The sequence below is a fragment of the Phacochoerus africanus genome, chromosome 16 (genome assembly GCF_016906955.1).
Source record: "Phacochoerus africanus isolate WHEZ1 chromosome 16, ROS_Pafr_v1, whole genome shotgun sequence".
Lineage (NCBI taxonomy): Eukaryota > Metazoa > Chordata > Mammalia > Artiodactyla > Suidae > Phacochoerus > Phacochoerus africanus.
The window spans coordinates 30,092,388-30,115,702 of record NC_062559.1 but is presented as its reverse complement, the minus strand read 5'-3'; the positions used below and the strand labels follow the sequence as shown (position 1 = coordinate 30,115,702).

Here is a 23,315-nt window from a genome sequence, read left to right as displayed (position 1 = left end):
TACAAAATCAACATACAAAGTAAGTTGCATTTTTACACACTAACAATGAACAATCTGAAAAGGATATTAAGAAATTAATTTCATTTGCAGCAACATGAAAAAGCATAAAATACTTAAGAATAAATTTACCCAAGGAGAAAAAGACTTAGTGAAAACTAAAAAATAGTAAAGAAATTAAAGTGGACATAAATAAATGGAAAGATATCCCATATTTTTTGATGAGAAGACAATATTGTTAAGGTGACAATACTACTCAATACTTTACAGATTCAATTCAATCCCTATTAAAATCCTAACAGTGGTTTTGGCAGAAATAGAAAAATCCATAATAAAATTTATATGGAATTTCAAAGGACACTGAGTAGCAAAAACAATCTTGAAAAAGAATGAAGTTTGAGCACTCATATTTCCATATTTTGAAACTTACTACAAAGTACACAATAATCAAAACAATATGGTACTGACATAAAGACAATCATATGGTGAGGGAAGACAGCCCAGAAATTATTCCTCAAATATTTGGTCAAATGATTTTTGACAAGAGTGCCAAGACCATTCAGTGGGGAAAGGACAGTTTTTTCAACAAATGATCTTGAATACATTATATAGCCACATGTAAAAGATGAAGTTGGACTCATTTTAAAATATAAGCAAAAATTACTCAAAATGGATCAAAGGCATAAACATAAGAAATAAAGCTATAACATTCCTAGAAGAAAACATAAGAGAAAATCTTCATGATATTGGGTTTGGTAATGATTTTTTTTAAGGGGGGGCTGGGCCCATGGCATGTGGAAGTTCTTGGTCAAGGGTTCAAACAGTGTGAGATGCAACACATGGCATTGGTGATGATTTTGTAAGTGATATTAAAATCACAGGCAATCACAAAATTAAATAAGGTAAATTAGACTTCATCAAAATTTAAAACTTTTGTACAACAAAGGACACTATCAACAGTAAAAGGACAAGTCACAAAATAGGAGACATTACTGCATATCAAATATCTGCTAAGGAATTAATATCTAGCCTACATAAACTCCTTGACTCAACAAAAACAACAAAAACGATCCAATTTTTAAAAATGGACAAAGAACTTGAATAGATATTTCTCCAAAAAAGATATACAAATTGTCAATAAGGACATTAAAAGATACTCAACATCACTGGTCATTAGGGAAATAAGCAAAACCACCTTGTTTCACCACTTCACACTCATTAAGATGACTATTATCACAAGAAAGGAAAATTAGTGTTGACAAGGATGTGGAGAAAATGTTACTCTTGTGTACTGCTGTTAAGAATGTGAAATGGTGAAGACATGAAAAATAGCACAATAATTCTCAAAAGCTAAATATAAAGTTAGCACATGACCAGCAATTCATATCTCTAGGTATATACCAGTAAGAATGGAAAACAGATAATTGCAAACCTTTGTTCATAGAAACATTAAATAGAAAAACAGCACGAGTTCCCATTGTGGGGCAATGGAAATGAATTCGAGTAGGCACCATGATGTTGCACGGTAGATCTCTGCCTTTCTCAGTGAGTTAAGGATCCAGCATTGCCATGAGCTGTGGTATAGGTCACAGTTGCAGCTTGGATCTGATGTTGCTGTGGCTGTGGCATAGGCCGGCAGCTGTAGCTCTGATTGGACCCCTAGCCCAGGAACCTCCATATGTCACAGATGCGGCCATAAAAAGCAACAAAAATAAAAGAGCAGAAATAACCCAAATATCCAACAGTGGATGAATGGATAAAATGCATTTATACTTATAGTGGAATATTACTTAGCCAAGAAAGAGAATGAAGTACATGTTACAACACATATAAATCTTGACAACATTATGCTAGGTGAAAAGATGCTAGGCCAGATAGTAAAGGACAAATATTGTATAATTCTACTGACACAAGTTACCTTGAATAGTCATATTTATATGAATAGAAAGGAGAATGGGAGTAACTAAGGGCTGGAAGTAGGGGAAAATGGAAAGTTTGTTGTTGTTGTTTTTGTCTTTTTGTCTTTTTGCCTTTTCTAGGGCTGCTCTGGTGGCATATGGAGGTTCCTAGGCTAGGGGTCGAATCAGAGCTGTAACCACCAGCCTACACCAGAGCCACAGCAACGTGGGATCTGAGCCGCGTCTGCAACCTACACCACAGCTCACAGCAACGCCGGATCCTTAACCCACTGAGCAAGAGTAGGGATCGAACCCACAACCTCATGGTTCCTAGTCAGATTCGTTAACCACTGCGCCATGACGGGAACTCCGGAAAGTTATTGTTTAATGGGTACAGATTTCTATTTGGAAGATGAAAAGCTCTGGAAATGTATAGTGGTAATGGTTGTATAACATTATAAATCTATGTAATGCCACTGAATTGTAGAGTTTAAAATGTTTACAATGGCAAATTTTATGTTATACACATTTTACAATTAAAAATGATGAGAGATTACCTACAATAATTTTCCAATGATTGTGAATATTTTGGCAAAAATACATAAATTTCTAGAAAAATATTATTTAGTAGAACTAACAAGTAATTAATAACTTGAATAGTTTTATGATTATTGAAGAAATCAAAACAAACTTTAAACATATTACACAAGAAAAGATCTCGACTAGATGGTTTTATGGGCAAAAGTGTCACATTTTCAAAAAACATACCATCTCAATTTTGTACAAACATTTCCAGACAATAGAGACAAGAGGGGGTGAATATGTTCCAATTCACTGAGATTGAAACTGTGTGAAAACATTAGAAAGAAAAATATTGCGGTCCCATTTCATCAATGACTATAAATCTTAGGCAAAATATTATTAGCAATTTGAATTCAAGAGAGTATAAACAAGATAACTTGCCATAATCAAATTGGGTCCCATAAATATACTTTATATGATGTTAAAAGAATTTTAAAAAAACCTCTATGATCATCTCAGTAGATTAAAAACTGCGTCTGATAAAATTCAACCCCATTTATGATAAAATTCTTTGAGATAAAATTTTGTTTTTGAGATAAAATTCTTTATGAGAGGACAATAACTTTCAATAACCCTAGAAAAATATAGCTTTGCCTGTTTTTAAAACCAGCATTTCTCTATCAGAAAATACAATTTGAGTCCAAAATTATTGTAGAAATATTCATATACCACTCACTCTTAGGAGGCCAAATACAGTACATAAGTGATCTGACCTAAATTCAACATATGTTTTCTCTGACTATTTTGGGTTCTTCCCTCTCCATATACTATATCCAATCTATCACCCAGTTATGATAGTTTCTTTTAAATCATTGGTCAGTCTAAATTTTCTTCTTTATTCTCATATTCAAGATTTTCAGGGGCTTAAGCCTAAATTATGTCCCTCCATCCAGTGTGCTCCCATCTCTCTCAGTTAGTTCCTAACTGCTCCCCTCAGACCAACCTGTGTTTTAAAAATACAACTTTCTTCTGATCTCTCCCAACGCAAAAACCTAAATCTAAATCTTTCCCCTTTAACTTTATATTAAGCTCAAACATGTCTAGCATTTTAAAGTCTCATTAAATGGCCCCATATTATCTGGTCAACATTAGTTATCACTACTCTCAAGTTCTGAAAGACTTCCCATCACCACATACTGTGTGGACTATGCCACAGTTTCCAAAAATAGATTTCCCACTCCAGTGGATGGAGGAGGTGGGAAGAAAATCTGTTGCTACATGGAACCTATGAATCCATATATGGAGAATTTTTAGAAGATAATAAGCATTATCATAACATATTCATGCAATGTCACAGCTAAGTCTTCATTATATGCCAGACATTAACCTGAGCATGTTTCATGGTAAAAACAAATAGCAGTATCTCAAGTAATCCTTATAACGACTCTATGAGGTAAGTCTCATAGTAACCATTTTAAACTTAAATAATTAAAACTTTGAAAAGTTATCTCAAGAGCATACAGCTGTAATAAATAGAAGGTTTTGAGACTACGACCTAGGTCAGTCTAACACAGAGGCTAGATTCTTTACTACCTATCCTATCAGAGAATGGTGCTTACCTTAACACATTTAACGGTAAGAAATGTTTTCAAAACTCAAGAAAGTTGGAAGCCAAAAGAGTATATTTTTCTTTCCCATTTCTATTTTCTGCATTTCAAATGCCCCCACCTCTAAGGATCTGGCATTGCCATGAGCTGTGGTGTAGGGTGCAGACATGCCTTGGATCCCACGTTGCTGTGGCTGTGGCGTAGGCTGGCAGCTATAGCTCCAATTTGACCCCTAGCCTGGGAACCTACTAAAAAGAAAAAAAATCCTAAACTTATATATATGTGTGATATCTATATGTCTGTATCTATATGAAATACTTAATGTAAATTTCATAGGAAAGTGAGGGGAAATTTTTAGTTGTTTGGATCCTCTATTTTGCTTTTTTCTGAATACATTTATTGTGAACTCAAAATGGCAAAATTGAGCATGAGACTTTTAGGACAGAAAAACTCTAGGCATAGAAAGAAGATAAACTTCAGGAATAAAGAGTGAACACTGTAGGAGAGCATATATCACACAATGTAAGCATACATAAAAACTGGCATTTAAAAGATTATTTTCTTTCCTTTTGTGTATTTATTCATTTAAACATAGTAAACTAGATTTTTCCAGTTTTAGGACACACACAATTGATCTCTCTTTAATGTTATTTTATTTTCTAAAGCAGAGCTATGAGGTTTGAATGATAAATATTGAAAAGAGAAGTCCCACTGAGTTATTTTTTTTGTTCTATTTTAAGTGAATAAAAATAATCTGTTGGGCGGGAGTGGGAGATTCCTGTCCTTGGCCAGCTGGCTAATAACGCAAATAGAAAAGATAAAACACAAAACAGAATGGTAACATAATAAATGCTTTTGCATCATACACTTTATATACATATAATCTATTTAGTACTAAAGTAATAAGAACAGCAATTTAATGTATAAACTGCAACAAATAACTAATAAAATTCTCACTTTTTGATAAAAAGGTCACAATACAATATTATTTTCAACAATTTTAAAACTAAATAAATTATAAAAGTATGTTTACTGTAGCTGGAACATTAAAAACTATCTTGTAAGTAAACAAGCTTGTCAATATAGATTATATTTTATGCTTTTCAAATCTCAACTTCTACATACCTTATTTCATTGACTATCAGTTTATAAAGTTTAAATTCAGTATTTAAGGTGGTTTCATCTCCAAACATTGAAAGAATTCCAAAATGCACTTGCTCACCAGTTTTAACTTTGAAGTTTCTATAACCTTCACAATAGCAATGGTTTTCTCTTTCTCCTTCATCATTTTCTTTTCCTTACACTTGCAAACAATAACTGGGAGAGCTGTGCAGAAACTTCTAAGGTGAACTTTGGTTCTTCCTTGGACTTTAAGACTAATCTGGTTTAGACTGTGATTGACAAAAGCTTGCTTGTGGGTGTTATCCAGTCCTTTCAAGTTCCAACCAAGCACAGGGGGCTGTTAATATTTACTCAGAACTGGTCTCTGGAATAGTCTTGAACTATAACAGTTTACTGAGATTGCCAAATGCCACCAGCATTTACAGACACTTGATTGAAAAATACCCATCTATGATCAAAGAAATGAGTTATTGTGCACAACTATGACTCTGAAAGGAAGGGATGAAACTAAGATCAAAGGGAGGGAGACAGATCTAGACTCAGAGGCTAGGAATCCTTTGGCTGGAATGTGGCAGAGGATCAGATCAGGCTAAGGTCCCTTCAAATCCTAAGATTCTACAGTTCTATGAAATGGCTCCCTTCTGAGGCTGCCAATACAACATGGGTAGGATTATTGCATTTGGTGTCATATGGGACTGGATTCAACCCCTATCCTGTCATTTGCTTACTGTATGAACTTGAGTGAGTTACTTCTCTAAACCTCTTTCCTCATTTGTAAAATCATAATAGGTAATAATAGTCTCTATCTCATATGTTTGTTTTGATGATTAAATTTTTCATGAAAATGTTTTATACAATCCTTGTCACACAGCAGGTACCCAAGGCATAATAATTATTACTGTTCTTATCCTTATTGCTGCTGATTTTTACCATTAAAAATTTCCCAAATGCTAATGTATAGTGGGAATAATTTTCCAACATTATGTGTGAATTTTAAAGTATTTATTTTATAGGCATTTGCTGAGCACCTATGATGCGCTAGGCATTGTGCCAGGTTCTGAGAAAAAAATAACTGTCTTTCTTTCAGGCTTTAAGGACACAGTGGTGAACGAGACTGACAAAATTGTCAGATTCAAGGAGTTTATTTTCCAGGCATGGGGGCACACAATAAATAAGTAAATAAAATAATAAACAAGATAATTTTTGTAACTCTAATCCTAAGTGTCAGAGGGAATTAAATAAGATATTGAATTAGGGAGTGATGGGCTAGGGTCTTTCATCTAGGGTGATTTGGAAAGCTTCTGACAAGCTGGTATTGACTAAAGATCTAAGACATAAAGACATAAAGTTATGCAAAGATCTGGGACAACATCATTCTAAGCCCCCAAAAGAAAGTTTAGTAGTCCTAAAATGATACGTGTGTCACGTTCAAAAAGGAAAAAGATTATCAAAGCCAGAGCATAAAGTTAAAGGGAAGTGCTGACTATGGTGAAGTGTCTGGATTACATTCTGAGGACTTCAGGGAGCTAATAGAATGTTAAGAAAGTGACAACAGGATCTGATTTTTTTGCTTTGTGAAGATCATTCTGGATGCTGTGTGATCAACAGCTGTAAAGGGGCAAGAACTAGCAGAAATATTAGGTTACAATCTGTTTCTGAAGTTTAAGTGAGAGATGATGATAGCCTGGAAAAGGGTTGTAGTAGAGGAGTTGATAAGCTGTGAGATTCAGGAAGTCTTAGCTGTTAATTAGGACATACTGATAAATATGGGGGTGTGGGAGTAAGAGAGAGAAGGAAAAATTATCTTTTTTTTTTTTTGAGGGAGGATAGTCTTAGATGGGTAGTGAAGGGAACAATAACTTCTTTTCAGTCACGTTAATTTTGAGAAGTCTTGTGGAAGCACGAAAGGTGTTAAGGTAGCGGTAGATATATGTCTAGCATTAGGAGCGAGAGCTGGGCTAGAGAAGGCTTGAGATCACCAAAAAATATATATAGATATATGAGAAAAGAGGGCTGAAGTCTGAGCCTAGGGACACTTTAGCATTTAGATGTCTCTTAGAGGAGAAAGGACCAGCAAGATGGGTAGAAAACCAAAAACATGGTAGCACAAAATTCCAGATAATATCTTAAGAAGAAGGGAGTGGCCAACCATATAGCAAAGGCCACAGAGAAACCAGGTTTGGTAAGAATGGAGAATTTACTACTGGCTTTGGTAATGGTTGGTTTTAAGAGTTCCTTTAGAATTGTAAAGGCAACTGCTGTATTGGAGAGTAGAGAATGGGAGAGAAAAATGGAAGCAGAGTTTAAGTGGAAACACAGAGAGGGTTTGGGGGGAATAGTGGAGTCAGAAATAGTATGGTAGCAGAAAGGAAGTTTATTCAGAGGGAGTTGTTTGATTTGTTTGCATTTTTAGGCAATCTTAGTAAAGACAAGTGTAATCCTGATAGTTATCATTCAACACATCAGAATGGACCAATGATATAGGAGAAGTTGCTATTTAAAGAGGGAAAGTGCTTAAGAAGGTAAGAACTAGCAGGATCTAGGAAAGCAGTTAGGCTGGGTTTAGATTATGAGCTGTAACAATTATTTTCTAATAGAAAGAATGGTAGAGAAAATCAAAACAGATGCAGGTGGTTTGGTAGAATTTGTGATGAAATGTTAATGAGTAATTCCTAATCTGATTGCATATATTTTCTCTTGGAAAATGGAGAATGCTAGAAAATGGAGAATGGATGGGAGATGGTGGAGATTTGAGGAAAGAAGACAAGGTATAATAACACTGTCTCAATTTGAGAATTTTCATCAAGAAAGGTAGTAGTGAAGACCCCTGTGAAATTTTGTTAATGTCCTGGAGATGAGTACTATGAGCAATGTGATGAAATCTTATTCAGTCAGCAGCTCAGGTGAACATGTAGAATAAGATGAAAATTAAGTTTAGTCAGGGCTGGGCCTTTGTGAGGAGAGTAAAATGAAGAAAAATTGGGACATGTTAAGAGTGTTTGCAAGAGAAATGGTTACAGTGCTTGACCAAGAATAGATTAAGGAAGAAATTTTCAAAATATCATGAGTGGGAAATAATAGTAATTGAAACAGTAATAGAGTCAATTAATTTGGAGTCTCTACAAGCTTGAGTAATTGGTGAAGTAATAACACTAGAGTAGGTGCACTAAAAAAAATAGAATGTAATGGTCAAAAAGTATGAAATAAAGATGTTACAGGATAGAGACATACATAATAATAAGATCTAGAGTATCATCATGTGAAGGGATGGCTGGATGGGGAGGAGAAAAATAATCATTGATACTAAGGAGATTGAAAATCTGAGAAGTTAAGGTGTTGATGGCACACCTGATCTAGCAGAATGTTTCTTGAACTTTGGTTCTCTTCAGTCCAAACCCTAACCCTAACCCTAATCCTAACGTTAAACAGTCGTTGCAGTAAGGGAACTAATTGACAGGTGGTTTAGCTCTCTTGATCAAATAGAAATTAAGAGATAACTTCTGCTCAGTTATTCTGAGTCTAGTCACTAATCATTCAATATTCATTTCTAGGTCAGAAAAACTTGAGCTAAATTGATCTGTGAAAACCCTGAACTGTTCTATTCAACCTGCATAAATCTGAAGGACCACTACAAGTGGTCCAAGCTACACCTCAGCAGCTTCCAAGCTTTCCACCAATAGATGTTAAAACATGACTTTTAGTTAAGCCTATATACAGTGGTCTGGGGATAAACCTTAGCTAAGTGACACCCAAGGTTTTCTGCTTAAGTTACAGCCAAAGAACCCCAAAGTGACTGATAACGCAATTAATAGATTGTCTGAGACTTGGCAATTTCTGTGAAAATTAGAGATATATACATGAAATACTTAGAAAATACCTGTGATATAATGAGAAATAAATAATAATAATTATTATTAAATATCTTCACCTTTGAAGCCTACCATAATGGTCATCTGTTGGCATAGCCTCTCTAGATTCATTTACATTTACTTTGGTAACAACTCCTTCTCTCCTCATTCTCATTCTTAATCTAGGTAATTTGTTGTGTGGAGCTGTTCAATCCACAAGGCTAAGATAGGCCCAAGACCAAGAAAAATTGGCTGAGGGATAGATATATGACAGAAATTGTTCTAAAAAGAATTACACAAAGGATTTAACTGGAACTAAAGTGAAAAAGAAGCTCTCCTCTTAAGTATTTAAGCCTAACTAAATGTATCCACCAGGATGTATTTGGTTATGACAATCAGAAAATCCTGACACAATTAATTAGCTTATAGAGTAAAGAAAAAACCTTACATAATGTGTTAAATCCATAGGTAAAGAATTATCCAGGGGCATATAAGCAACATTTCTTTGCATTCCTCTTGGATTTTCCTCTCCCTTTATTTCCTTTGTTTCTCCTCAGTTTATTTACCTCCTGGGCAAAAAAATGACTACATGTCACATTGTCTTACAACTACAGGCAAAACCTTCTCTTTCTTGGGTCTCCTTTAAAGCCTGAAGAAAATTCCTAAAGACCCCAGTAACCTGCTCGACATGCCAGAGTTGCAATACAAGCTCATCCTTAAAACAATCTCTGGCAAGGAAATGGGGACACCAGGGTTGGCTTAAATTAATCAGAAGTTTCCTCTTCCTTGCAAAGGAGTGGATGTCTGAGAAAAAAAAAAAATCTGGGTTAGCAAGGAAGGATTGTCAGAAATACCTGGGCTAAGGCTAGGAATAGGCTATGATAGTCTGCTCAACAGCTGAGAATAAAGCCAGAACAGAAGAAAACAAGGCAATTAGGAGGTATGTCTATATACCGTATTACTTAGGAATTTATGGGATGACATGAAACTACAAATTCCTTTCATACTTAAACCTCGTATGAACCAGATTCTATGATCTACAGCTGAAAGTTCACTGGCTAATATGCTTACTCAAAGCATTCTTCTGAATCTAAGTCTTTATTTTCATCCACATGAACTATAAAAATCCTTCAGAATTTCCTATCTCTATTCTACTAGCTATTCTGATACATCTCTTTGCTCAACCTTAACTTGTTCTCTCAACTTGATACTATGCTGCCTCATGTCTACCTCTTAAAATCTTAACCTTCCTTCATAACTATATTTCAAACATCATCTTTTCCTAAAGCATTTCCAAAAATAATACCAATTTAGCATGGTTTCTACTTTACTTGAACTCCAGGGTAAATCTCTGACTAGTATTTAAAGTGTATATATAGGAGTTCCTGTCATGGCTCAGCAGTTAATGAACCCGGCTAGTATCCATGAAGAGGAGGTTCAATCCCTGGCCTTGCTCAGTGGGTTAAGGATCCCGTGTTGCTGTGAGCTGAGGTGTAGGTCACAGACGCAGCTTGGATCCCGCATTGCTGTGGCTGTGGCATAGGCCGCAGCTACAGCTCCAGTTCAACCCCTAGACTGGGAACTTCCATATGTCATGGATGCAGCCCTAAAAAAGAAAAAAAAATGTATATACAAGTAGTCTACTGAGATTTAACATAAAAATAGCTTTGGCGAGAACTATTTTTAATTATTCTCATAATACAGAAGAAGAAAGTGAAGTGAAAGACGTTACATGACTTACACAATATCTAGATTAGGATTTGGGTTTAACACCAAGACCCGTATTCTTTCCCTCCTTGCCTCTCAGGTGTGCCTCACTGCATGGTCTCATTATTATGAGTCTTTTAATATGTCAGTTGTGTCTCATTCAATTTTTAGTTTCCTATAGTGTATGTATGATGCTTTGCATGTAATAAGTATTGGATAAATATTTGACTAATTGAACTGCTTTGTTTTATATGTAGATCTAGATTTATCAATGATTGTTGGCTGGCCAATAGTAAATACATCTTTATATAAGTACAGATAGGCCAGTATTATCTTTCTTTTCAAAAGTACCTTCTGTATATAAAAGGCAAGTTCCCAACAGCCATTGTCGCTAGTTCCTACCAAATAAGCCGTCTATGCAGCCTCTACAAAACAAGTAAGATAATTTGACAAAGAGAGTGTTTCAATATGCAATTCAATGAAGTAAGTACCACATACAAGGAAGAAAAGATTGCAGGAAATTAATATTTCCTCAAACCCAAAAGTTGAATACTAGTTAAGAAAAAAAGCAATCTCATGCTGTGGAATTAGATGGGGAAAACTTAGCATTAATAACATTTATCTGGAGAATTAGTCAATTTCCTATAACATTGCTACTTGAAATCTGAAGAGAGAAAAAAAATCTTCAAAAAAAACCTAGATTTCAAATCTCATTTGATCTTTGTCAGATAATACTAACATTAGTAACTTGTTATAAAGTAGAGGTCCTTTGCACCAGAGAAAAGAAAAGAGATAATTCTCCTTTGCATAGTGTATTGGGAATTAATAAAGAAATGGGAGATGCTTTCTCCATTTTCTTCTTAAAGTCTTAGATTTAAAATATCCATCACTAACATTAACACAACTCAGCATCTGCTGATGTACTTATGAACAGTATCTACACTACACGGTATAGTCAGAATTCACTTGCATAAATGAAATGTTTAAAGTAACAAATTACAATCTTTCCTATATTTTCTCATATTTTCTGAAAGGTCTAAAACCATAAACAAACAAACCAACAAAAACCCTTCAGAATGTATACAAAGAGTTTATATACCCTTTATAGATTCATTTCTAGAAATCAATAAATGAACAATGAGAAGGCAATGGCAATCAAATAGGAGATAAGATACTATCTTTTCATTGCATATTTTCCCAGGAATTTATGATTTCAACATAGAACAATGTCTACATGTCTTAAAGTAACATGAGGCCTGATCTACCTTTTTTCAGGTCATCTTTAACCTTTGGTTATTGGCTCAGCAGTAAAGCTATATTTTTTCATGGTTATAATTTTTTCTTTCCTCTGTATGGTATAGAGCCTCTGAGTCTGATAGCTGTTAGACATGGCAAAAATGTTTTAATTTAGCCATGAAGTCATGAGGATTTTATAAACAAATATACCAAAAAAAAAAAACCCCTTTAGAATATATGGAAAGAGTTTATATACCCATGTATAAAGGGTATTTCATTCAATTTTTATTATATACCCTTGTATAAAGGGTATAAATGAGAAATCTGAAGATTAAAATCACTCATAGAAAATGCTATAGCAGATTAGATATATAAATAGAAAAATGTTTATAGAGATTAGGTAGAAGATAGATAGATAGATAGATAGATAGATAGATAGATAGATAGATAGATAGGACAAGCCCTATTATCTTCCTCAATAAAATTATCTATCTTTTTTCTGCACCAGTAAATATTTTCAAATATTATTTATCTATCTTGTGCCTGTTTCAAAAGTACAGGAAAAAACACTATTTACTAATCAAATGAAATTTCTTATCATCAGATGTTATTGTTTATTTCAATCTCATTGATCTCCTCAGGTCTGGAAACACTTAATCTTCTTTGCATTAGTAGAGGAGAGTCTGTTCCTTCCTCTTTAAAACTTGACACCATATCAATTATATCCTCAATAATTTCCTCTATCTAGCACAATATGATACATTTAGAATATTGTGCATAATGATAAAAGTTGTGCTTCAGTCTGAATTCAGAGAGAAAAATTTTAGCAATCTTTAAAAGGTTTTTTAGAATATTTAAATTAAGGTTATATGTGTATCAAACCCAGAATATTTTAGAATTTATAACGAAGTAATCCTGACACTCTTTGATCTGTGTTTCTTTCCTTTGCATTTCCTTCTACCAGCTGGCAGGTGATGGCTGGGCAAATCACCCTGGGCTCGTCTCTTGGAAATCAGTATCTGCATGAATAGAGTGGTTATCATGAATACCTCGAGCCAGATTCATACACTTAGCACGTATAGAAAATACTTCCTACAAAATTTATTTTTCTTTTAAAATGTTTTGATAGCATCTTACAGGTGTATATTCAAATATCAGTGGTCGAACTTTAGCCAATTAATCCACAGGGTATAACCTACACGGAAATCCAACTTTTCCTAATAATCACTAATAATAATAATAACAATACTATTAACAACAACAATTACAGATTCCTTAAATGGTAACAAACACATATAACACAAGAGATGTGGTAGGAGATGTTCCAAATGCTTTGCATACTTCAGCTCATTTATTTTCACAACACTAATATGAAGTGGACACTATCATTATCTCCACTGTACAGATGAAGAAAGAAAAAGAAGTTAAATAACTTGTTCCAGGCTATATAGCTGCACAAAGGCAGAATTGAAATTTTGGAAATCTGACTCTATAATCCTTACTTAAATCACCTTTTTACTCTGTTTCTCAACTCCTTTCTAAAATAGCCTTCCTTTCCTTCTCTACTTCAGCTGGAGTAAATTTTGAAGCTTATATTTTAAAAATCTCATCTCTCTCTCTCTCTGTGTCTCTGTATGTGTCTCTCTCTCTATCCCCCTCCCCCTAGTTCTGGCTCTCTTCTCTCCCATTATATTCTCTTTAACAAAATTTTTAAATTATGATGTAAGCTTAGTGATAGTGAGATAGTGAGAATGTGGAATTTTTTATTTCATTCAATGTTTAAAGATTGCATTGAATTTGAATTAATTTAGAATTAAATTTTTAAAATATGTCCTTTGGGTACCATACTCCAGAGTGCATCTCTAGATTCTGTTTGGGACTTTAAATGTTATTTCATGTGCATTCAGAGATCTTTAAAGGATCTCGTAAATAAATATGCATGTTTTGTTCTTTTGATTCCTCTAGTCTCTGAAAGTTTTCAAGTATATTATTGATTGTTACCAAACTCAATTTTAATTTCATATTTTTTCATTCAAATTCCACCATTAAAGAAACAAATTAGTTTTGAGCAGGTGTGAAGAACACCTGAAGGAAGAATGATGCTAAATATAATTTACGGTAAGTAGTTTATTTTAGAGCACTTCTGGTAGTTTCAGTAAAAATTACACGTCATTTATTCCTTTTCTTTCTGGAAGCTTACATCATAAATTACTCAGTGTCTTACACCTCTCATTTTCCCCTCTTGCCTATAATCATGCACAGGTTTCTCCTATTCTAGAAGGAAAGCTTTCTTTCCTATGTATAAAAGTTCATCCTCCTTAGAGGCTCTGCTTTTGCCTTTAACACCTCTTTCCCTCATTTCTGTCACCTATCTATATGACTATCTTTTCCCCTATTTATTGGAGATGCTGGCTCTTCCACTATCCTAAATTGATTTTAATATCTAAAATCTAACCCAAAACTTTGCTTCACAACAAATCTTCCTAATTAGTCACTTGGAATCTAGTTGCTATTTTAAGAAAGATAACAGACACAACATTCTATATCAGATGAACCATAATTTAAAAGATTAGACAAAGGAAAAATTACAAATCAGCAGAATAAGCATTATAAAAGTGATAAATTAAGATTATGAAATACTAAAAAGGAACACAATACTTTGACTAAAATAAAAATGGAGATAACAAGTATGGAAAGCATGAGGCTCAAGGACAAAAGAAAATATTGGAGTTCCCATCGTGGCACAGTGGTTAACGAATCTGACTAGGAACCATGAGGTTGCGGGTTCGGTCCCTGCCCTTGCTCAGCGGGTTAAGGATCTGGCGTTGCTGTGAGCTGTGGTGTAGGTTGCTGACGAGGCTCAGATCCCGAGTTGCTGTGGCTGGGGTGTAGGCTGGCGGCTACAGCTCCGATTCGACCCCTAGCCTGGGAACTTCCATATGCCCTGGGAGCGGCCCTAGAAATGGCAAAAAGACAAAAAAAAAAAAAAAAAAGAGCTTTGGAGTTCCCGTCGTGGCGCAGTGGTTAACGAATCCAACTAGGAACCATGAGGTTGCGGGTTCAGTCCCTGCCCTTGCTCAGTGGGTTAACGATCCGGCGTTGCCGTGAGCTGTGGTGTAGGTTGCAGACGCGGCTCGGATCCCGCGTTGTTGTGGCTCTGGCGTAGGCCGGTGGCTACAGCTCCGATTCGACCCCTAGTCTGGGAACCTCCATATGCCGAGGGAGCGGCCCAAGAAATGGCAAAAAGACAAAATATATATATATATATATTTATCAGGTTTGAGAGATTAAAAGTAAAGGTCCACAAAAACCAAGAATCAAGCTTTGCAATAATGCTGGGTTAAAGAAGACAATGGATAATACTGGAAATGTTAAGAGGTAAAGAATTTTGAACCTAGGCATTTATAACCAATAAAATACCTTTTAAGTATGCGCATGAAATTTAAAAATAAAAAGGCATAAATCAGAAGATTTAGAGCAAAAAGACTTTTAGGAAACACTCTTTCAGGAAGTACACTAATCAGAAAGTGTATAAAATTAAAAACATCAATATAAAATATAAGAATGAGAATGAGCAAGTAATGACAAAATGTTTGTGGTCTAAATAACAAGAATGTGTGTGTGTGATATATATTAAAAATGTCATCTCAGAAAAATAGGTGAGAACAAGGTGAGAAGACAAGTAGATTTTTACTTGAGGATATGATATAGATATTGCTAAATAATGATATAGATATGGAAAAAATGAAAAAACTATGTGTCCTAAATTAGGAGTAACAAAGAGAAAGAGAGAGCAGGAGACAGAGAAAACCTGTCCAATGGAGGATAGAAAAAAGATGGCAAATAAGGAAACAGAAAGCTTATTAATTAAAAAGCAAGAAAAGGTAACTATTAGATCCTAATTTTAATTAGGAGACTTTAAATGAATTAATATACTGCTCAAAAACTATCACTCAAATTGGACTTTTAAAAGTTATTGTAATATTTTGTATGTAAAGGACACATTTAAAATAAAACAATTGATAAAGCTGAAAATAAAGTGACATTGATGTATCACAGATACGACCAAAATGAGAGCAACAATAACAATGTTAATATTAGACTTTGCAAATTTCAAGATAAAATATTAAAGTAAAAATAATACCAAGCAACAAGTACATGTACACCTAAAAAAAGTTTACAGCAACAGCTTTCAGAAATCTAAGAAAAAAATAAATCAACATATGCAGTTGCATATTTTAGTTCACCACTCTCAAAATAATAAATCTGAACTTAGCCTTCTCTTTACCTATTCTCTAGGCCATGCCTGGGTCCTGTCATCCTCTAAACCATTCCATTTCTGAAATCTTAAATTCCATTATCTCATTCATCAAATGCAATCTTCCTTTTAGATCCAATCTAGACCCCCTGTGGAAGATCAACTGAATAGTTTTCATTTTAAGACTCTCTATACCTTTACCCTATTATCTTTCTGTCCAACCATCCCAGACACCCCAGGAGTTCAATTTCTGCACTTCCTGTTAACTCTGAGTTCAAAGTAGAATGGTTCTTGCCCACCATCCTACTGAAATTCCTTTTGTTACTATTTTCTTTGATTCTTTGACTGCTTGATTGATAAATTTGATAGATGTTTATCAGTCCTTATTTTACTAGATTCAGTTCCTACATTTGAGTCTGTGGATCATTTCCTCCTTCTTTAAATTAACTCCTATGGGAACACACTAGTTATCTTTTCATTTTACCTTTATAATTCTGTACCTTTGACTAAATGTTGGTGATCTCCTCAATCCCACCCTTGGTTCACTACTCTTATTGTATTTGCGTTCTCCAGGAGCTCTCTTTTTCATTCAAGTTTTCAGTACCACCTGCATGCTGCCAGTCTAAATCTCTTCTTCCAGTCTAGATTATTCATCTGTCAACAGCATCCCCACACGATGGTCTCACAGATCCCTTAGTTCTAACATGTTCTAATACAAGGCCTCATCATCTCTCACCACTGCACTACAGAAATAACCTCCCCACTGGCCCTGCCTCCCTCCAGACTTCTTCTACATGGTTGACAGAGTGATATTAAAGTCAAATATGATTATGTCACCCTGGCCCCCACATTTAAACCTTTCTAGGATTTGAAATTACTTAATATGGAGTAGCAGCCTTTCTGTGATTTGTCTATTGCCTGCTTGTCTAGTGTAACCTTTCATCATCATCTGCCTCTCATTTTATGCTCACCTCATGCTGGTTCCCATTTCTATTCTTTGTTCATGCAATCTTACTTAGCTAAATGCCCTACTGGTCATTTTCCTCCAACTTTATTTAACATATTTCTGGACAAAAAGAGCACTTCTACACCCCTATGTATACATTGCCCTTTCCACATGATAATAAAATTATTTGCTTATTTTCTTCTCTTCCCTTCAACTTAGACCTCTTAGAGAGTATAGAAGATAAGAAAATAAGATAAGAAGTAATTAAAATACTCTGATAAGAGCAATTTTTACCCACATGATATAGGTGTTACTGTGAAAATGCAGAGAATAGGCATCTAATCCACACAGAGTGGGTCGTAGGGATAGCATCCTAGAGAAGAAACCTGAGGTAATTTTTGAAGAGTCAGCTGGAATTATCCAGACAAATGGAGACCGAATAAGTAGTTGGCAGAGAAGGTATAAGAAAGGAAAACCTGGCCACTGTGAAAATCACTAGTGAACCATATGGCTGAAGCACAGAGTACAATGTAAATGCATGATAAATCTGGGTCAGTTGGCAAGGGTTAAATGTGCAAGACTCCTGTGTGCCATGAATCCAAATTGAATTTTATACTGGAAAGACTTACACTATAAAAAAACTTCTTTGATTTTATATTTGATGGTCTTGGAGACCTTTATTCACTGAGTTATTCCTAAATCCAACCCTCAAATCCTGAATCTATGGATGCTCTCACAGATTTATATTGTGGTAACTATAATTTCTGGGGTCTTTTCTCAATTAATGAACTATTCCCTGATGTCACAGGAGGACAAGCTTAGGAGAAAGAAACACCAACATATGGCAACAGTCACCATCTCCTGATCCCCTTATGTTCCCTGGCATTTGGAACTTTAAAAGATGTAAGCATCTGAGTGACTTCACCAAGATGGCAACATAGGTCATTTCTGACTGTACTCTCCCTCACAAGAAGAACAATTAACATCTATTCAGGAACAAACACCACTAAGAGAATCTTAGAGCATGAGGGTGAGGCTGAAACACCTCCTACACCTCAGAGAGCAAGGCAGACTACATTAGAAGGGAATAGAAGCAGCTACACCTTGACCACATCAATCCACCTCCAGAAAAGTACAACACTATGCAGAGAGATCTTCCCTGAGCCACTGGTTCCCCCAGTGGAAAAGGAAAATCCAGAGGGGACAACCAGTCTCATCCAACATTGTGGGTTGTTCTGTGGGAGCCACATGGGAACTATAGGGGAATCTATGGGGCCCAGCCATCTGGAATCTGACTGTGACAGGGAAGCAGGGAGAGATTTGCAAAAATCAGCACACAGATCTTGTCAGACTGAGTTCGTATCTGCAATGCCCAAGTAGTGACTTTTGCTCAACTGTAGAACCAAATCAGAGGCACACCTTGACCAGGTAACCTGTGGGGAGAGAATGCAAATCTATGTGATTCAGATCCTGGAAGGAATTTTACCAGCCCTTAGAGCCCACTTGCTCATACCCAGGCAAGGTACTGAGTCATAGCCCCACCCACAGTAAAAAGTACCTTCCAGTCTTACCTGACAGGAAGGGCTAGTGACAACTCCTGGAAACTGTGGCCCACTGATACTCAAGCCAAGAGATAGATGAGCAGGCAGAGCAGATTGCAAAGCCAATGCCAGGCATGAGGTCATCCCCAGTACAGGCAGGAAGATTAATTCATAGCTAAGCTGAGGGTAACTCCTGGTCCCTCCCAACCAGAGAGCTGTTTGGAAAATTGAGAATAGCTTGGAGGGAACTAATCCAACTCCCTCTCAAGCATGGGGGCTGAAACATAGTCCTACCCTCTGTGGTAAGTATTTTCTGGCCCCATCTGATCAGAAGGGCTGGAAAAAATACCTGAAAGCTATGCAGCTCAGCAGCACTCAAGCTGAGCAAAGGGCAGACATAACTGATACTTTGTAGAACAAGGCCAGTGGCTGTACTGGGCCAAGAAACATGAGTTAGCTTGAGTTAAGGCAACAAAGAGCTTACCTGGTTTTAGAGCAGTTTCTCCCACAGCACCTTAGCAGGGAATCTAAATCATAGCTTTGTTCATCATTGAATACAGCCTTTGGCCTGTGCAACCAGAGAACCTAACCAAAGCACATGGGAAGCTGTATAGCCCATTCAGCAGCCCTACATACAGTGGCACTTGAACAGAGAGTACAACCCGTGGTTTCCCCTAAATGCAGAGAAAAATCAGTGTCCTCACCTGACCAGGGAATTCAGTGCACACTCAGGCTTTATGATGAACTGCACAGCCCCTGGGCCCTGGCCTGTTTCCCTGCCAGAACAGGGAAGACAACTCTCGGCTTCATCTGCAATATCCAGTCCCAACCATCTAGTAAGCTTGATCAGAGAATTCAGGCAACTGTGGAACCCATTCTACAGCCTCACCTGTATAGGAAACAAAGCCAACAGTCCCATCCATTTGTTCTCAGCTGATGGCAAAACCCCCAATCCCTGTCCTCAGAGCCATACCTGTTTTCTCACACAAAAATAAATTGTAATAGCAGGCCCCACTTGCCCAAAGACATTAGTACCAGATACATTCAGAAACCAAACTGAATAAACGGGTGAAGAATTGTCTCTCACAAAGCAAACCTGTAAAGTCTGCAAGGGGATCCCTATTATTCAAATGTACAGATACCGAGATAGGGAATCAAAGACCACAGAAAATTAGGTGAATATGACGCCTATTAAAAGGAACTAATAAAACTTCAATAACTGACCCTAAAGAAATAGAGAGTCATCAACTGTCAGACAAAGAATTCAAAATAATCTTCTTAAGAAGATTAATAAATTACTTGGAAACACAGATAACCAAAAAATAATAATAAAAAAATTAAGAAAACAGCATATGAACAAAGCAAGAAGTTAGACCACAAAATAGCAATTTTTTTTTTAGAAGCAGAAATCCTAGAGTTGAAAGATACAATAATTGAACTGAAGAATTCAATAGAGTTTCAAAAGTGGTCTTCACCATGCAATAAGAAAGAATCAGTGACCTAGAGGCTAGGACATTAGGAATCACTCAGTCAAAGGAGCAAAAAGAATAAAAAATAGTGAAGAAAGGCTATAGGAATTATAGGACACAATGAAAAAAATTTTACTTGCATTATGGGAATTTCAGAAGGAGAAGGGGAGACAGAAAGTGCATTTAAAGCAAAAATAGGTGAAAACTTCCTTAACCTAAGGAAAGAAATGGACATCCATATTTATGAAACCCAAAAGAATCCAAACAGGTTGAATCTGAATGGGGCTACACTGAGAAATATTACAGTTAAACTGCCAAAAGTCAAAGACAAAGAATGTTAAGAACAGCAATAGCAAAGAGAGAAGCTACAAATAATAAAGGCTGTATGTGACAAGCCAACAGCTAACATCACACTCAGGGGTAAAAGAACGAAAGCTTTTCTTCTAACATCAGGAAGAAGACAACGGTGCCTACTCTCCCCACTCCCATCCAGCATAGTACTGGAAGTCCTAGATAGAGCACCTGAAAAAACAGGAAAAAAGAAATTTAAAAAAAATATAAGAATTGGAAAGGAAGAAGTAAAATAGTCTCTGTTTCCAGATGACAAGATTTTGTACATATTCAGAAAATCTTAAAGACCCCCCAAAAAATACTGTTAGATCTAATCAATGAATTCTGTAAAGTTGCAGGATACAAAATTAACTAACATACAAGACAGTAAAGAGTTCCCACTGTGGCACCGTGGGATCAGTGGCATCTCTAGAGTGCTGGGATGCAGGTTGGACTTCCAGCTTGGTACAATGTGTTAAGAATCTGGCATTGCTACAGTTGTGATGTAGGTCACAACTGTGGCTTGGATCTGATCCCTGGCCCAGGAATTCCATATGTTTTGGGATGGCCAAAAAGGAAAAAACAAACAAACAAACAAACAAACAAAAAACAACCTTAAATGTAAGACCTGAAACCATGAAACTCTTAGAGGAAAATATAGGAACTAAGATCCTTAACATGAGTTTTTGGTAATGACTTTTTGGATATGGCCCTTGAAGTACAAACAACAAAATAAAAAAATTAAATGAGATTACATCAAACTAAAAAGAATTTGGAATAGCAAAAGAAACCATTTAGTGAAAAAACAATCTATGGAATGGGAAAAAAATGTTTACAAACCATATATCTGATAAGGGGTTAATATCCAAAGCATGCAAAGAACTCATACAAAAATAACAACAAAACCCAATTAAAAAATGGGTAGACCAAAATATACATTTCTCCAAAGAAAATATATAAAAGAATAATGGGTACAAAAAAGATGGTCAACATCACTTGCCATTATTGGAATGCAAATTTACACTACAATGATATATTACCTTGTACCTATTCGACCAGTCCTTATCAAAAAGATAAGGGATAATGCTGGCATGAATGTGGAGAAAAGGGTACTCTTGTAATACTGGTGAGATTGTAAATTGATACAGCCACTATAGAAAACAGCATGGAGGATTGTCAAAAATTAAAAAATAGAACTACCACATGATCCAGAAATTCCACTTCTGGAAATATATCCAAAGCTAACAAATAAACTAACTCAAAAAGATAATCTGCACTTGAATGTTCATAGCAGCAGTATTTATAAGAGCCAAAACATGGAAATAACCTGTGTTTATCCACCGATGAATGGCTAAAGAAACTGTGAAATATATAAATAGAAATATTATTTGGCCATTAAAAAAAAAAAAAAAGGAAATCCTACCATTTGCAACAAAATGGATCAGCCCTGAAAGCATCAAAATGAAGTTAAGTCAGACAGAGAAAGACAAATACTGTGTGATCTCACTTACATGTGGAATCTAAAACAAAAACAAAACTAAGAAAAAATTCGTAGAAAAATAAAGCAGACTCGTGGCTACCAGAAATGTGGGAGAAGGGTGGGAGAATTGGAGGAAGGTGGTCAAAAGTTTACAAATCTCACATAAGATAAATAAGTACTACGAATATAATGTACTACAATGTGATGACTATAGGTAACCATGCTGTATCATATATAGGAAAGTGGTTCAGAGCAATTTTTTTCTTTTATTTTCTTTCATCTCTTATTATATCCATAAGAGAAGATGATGTTAGCTGAACCTGTTGTGGTAATCATTTCACAGTACATGTAAATTATGCTGTATGCTTCAAACATATACAGTGATGTATGTCAATTATTTCTCAATAAAACTGAAAAATAATTTTTTAAAAAGTTATAAAAAATGATCAGAGTCACTCCCCACCACTTCACTCAAAATATAAGCATCAAAACAATTCAAGCTTTAGAAATATTGGTGAAAGAGGTTAGGGATTGAGGCCACATAACTAGAAAGTGGTGGTTCTAACCTTATGCTGTCTAACTCTAAATACTGCACACGTTCTGCTTTGTGACAAGGACTCCTAGCACAAATCAAAGAATATTAGGAAATTGTATGGAGGTACCTCAGAAAACTAAATATAAAACTACCACATGATCCAGCAAACCCACTCCTGGACATATATCCGGACAACACTTTCATTATAAAAAGACGCATGCACCCTTATGTTGATCACAGTGCTATTCACAATAGCCAATACATGGAAACAACCTAAATGTCCAGTAACAGATGAATGGATTAAGAAGATGTGGTAGACATATACAATGGAATACTATTCAACCATAAAAAAGATAAACTAATGCCATTTGCAGCAACATGGATGAAACTAGAGATTATCATAATAAGTGAAGTAAGCCAGAAAGAAAAAGACAAATACCATATGATATCACCTATTTGTGGAATCTAAAATATGACACAGATGACCCTATTTATAAAACAGAAACAGATCATGGCCAAGGAGAGCAGACTTATGGTTCCCAGGGAGTGAGTGAGGTGAACAGGCAGTTCCAGGTTTGGGGATGCAAAGTGTTATATTTGGAATGGATGGGCAATGGGACCCTACTGTACAGCACAGGGAATCATGTGCGATTGGGTCACTTTGCTGTACAACAGAAATTGAAGAAATACTGTAAATCAACTATAATTTTAAAAAGTATAATAGGAAATTGCAATGACATAAGATACATCTTAACTACTAAAGATAATAAGACTGGGCTTGATAGCAGAATGTGGAAATGTGTATATGGTAAGTCCATT

At 35.6% G+C, this 23,315-nt stretch overlaps 1 protein-coding gene across 7 annotated transcripts in view; it reads right to left on the bottom strand.

Moving 5' to 3' along the window:
* The window catches only part of TFEC (transcription factor EC), a 193,585-nt gene that overhangs the window by 26,395 nt on the left and 143,875 nt on the right, over positions 1-23,315 (bottom strand). Inside the window, exon 1 of one of the 7 annotated variants that reach the window (XM_047763654.1) lies at positions 5,247-5,327. The exons of the other annotated variants lie outside the window; for them this stretch is intronic. Within the exon in view, the coding sequence (XP_047619610.1) occupies positions 5,247-5,312 (66 nt within the window). The 5' untranslated portion in view covers positions 5,313-5,327. Of the gene's footprint in view, positions 1-5,246; positions 5,328-23,315 lie in introns of those variants that run through there. 7 annotated transcript variants of the gene reach the window in all.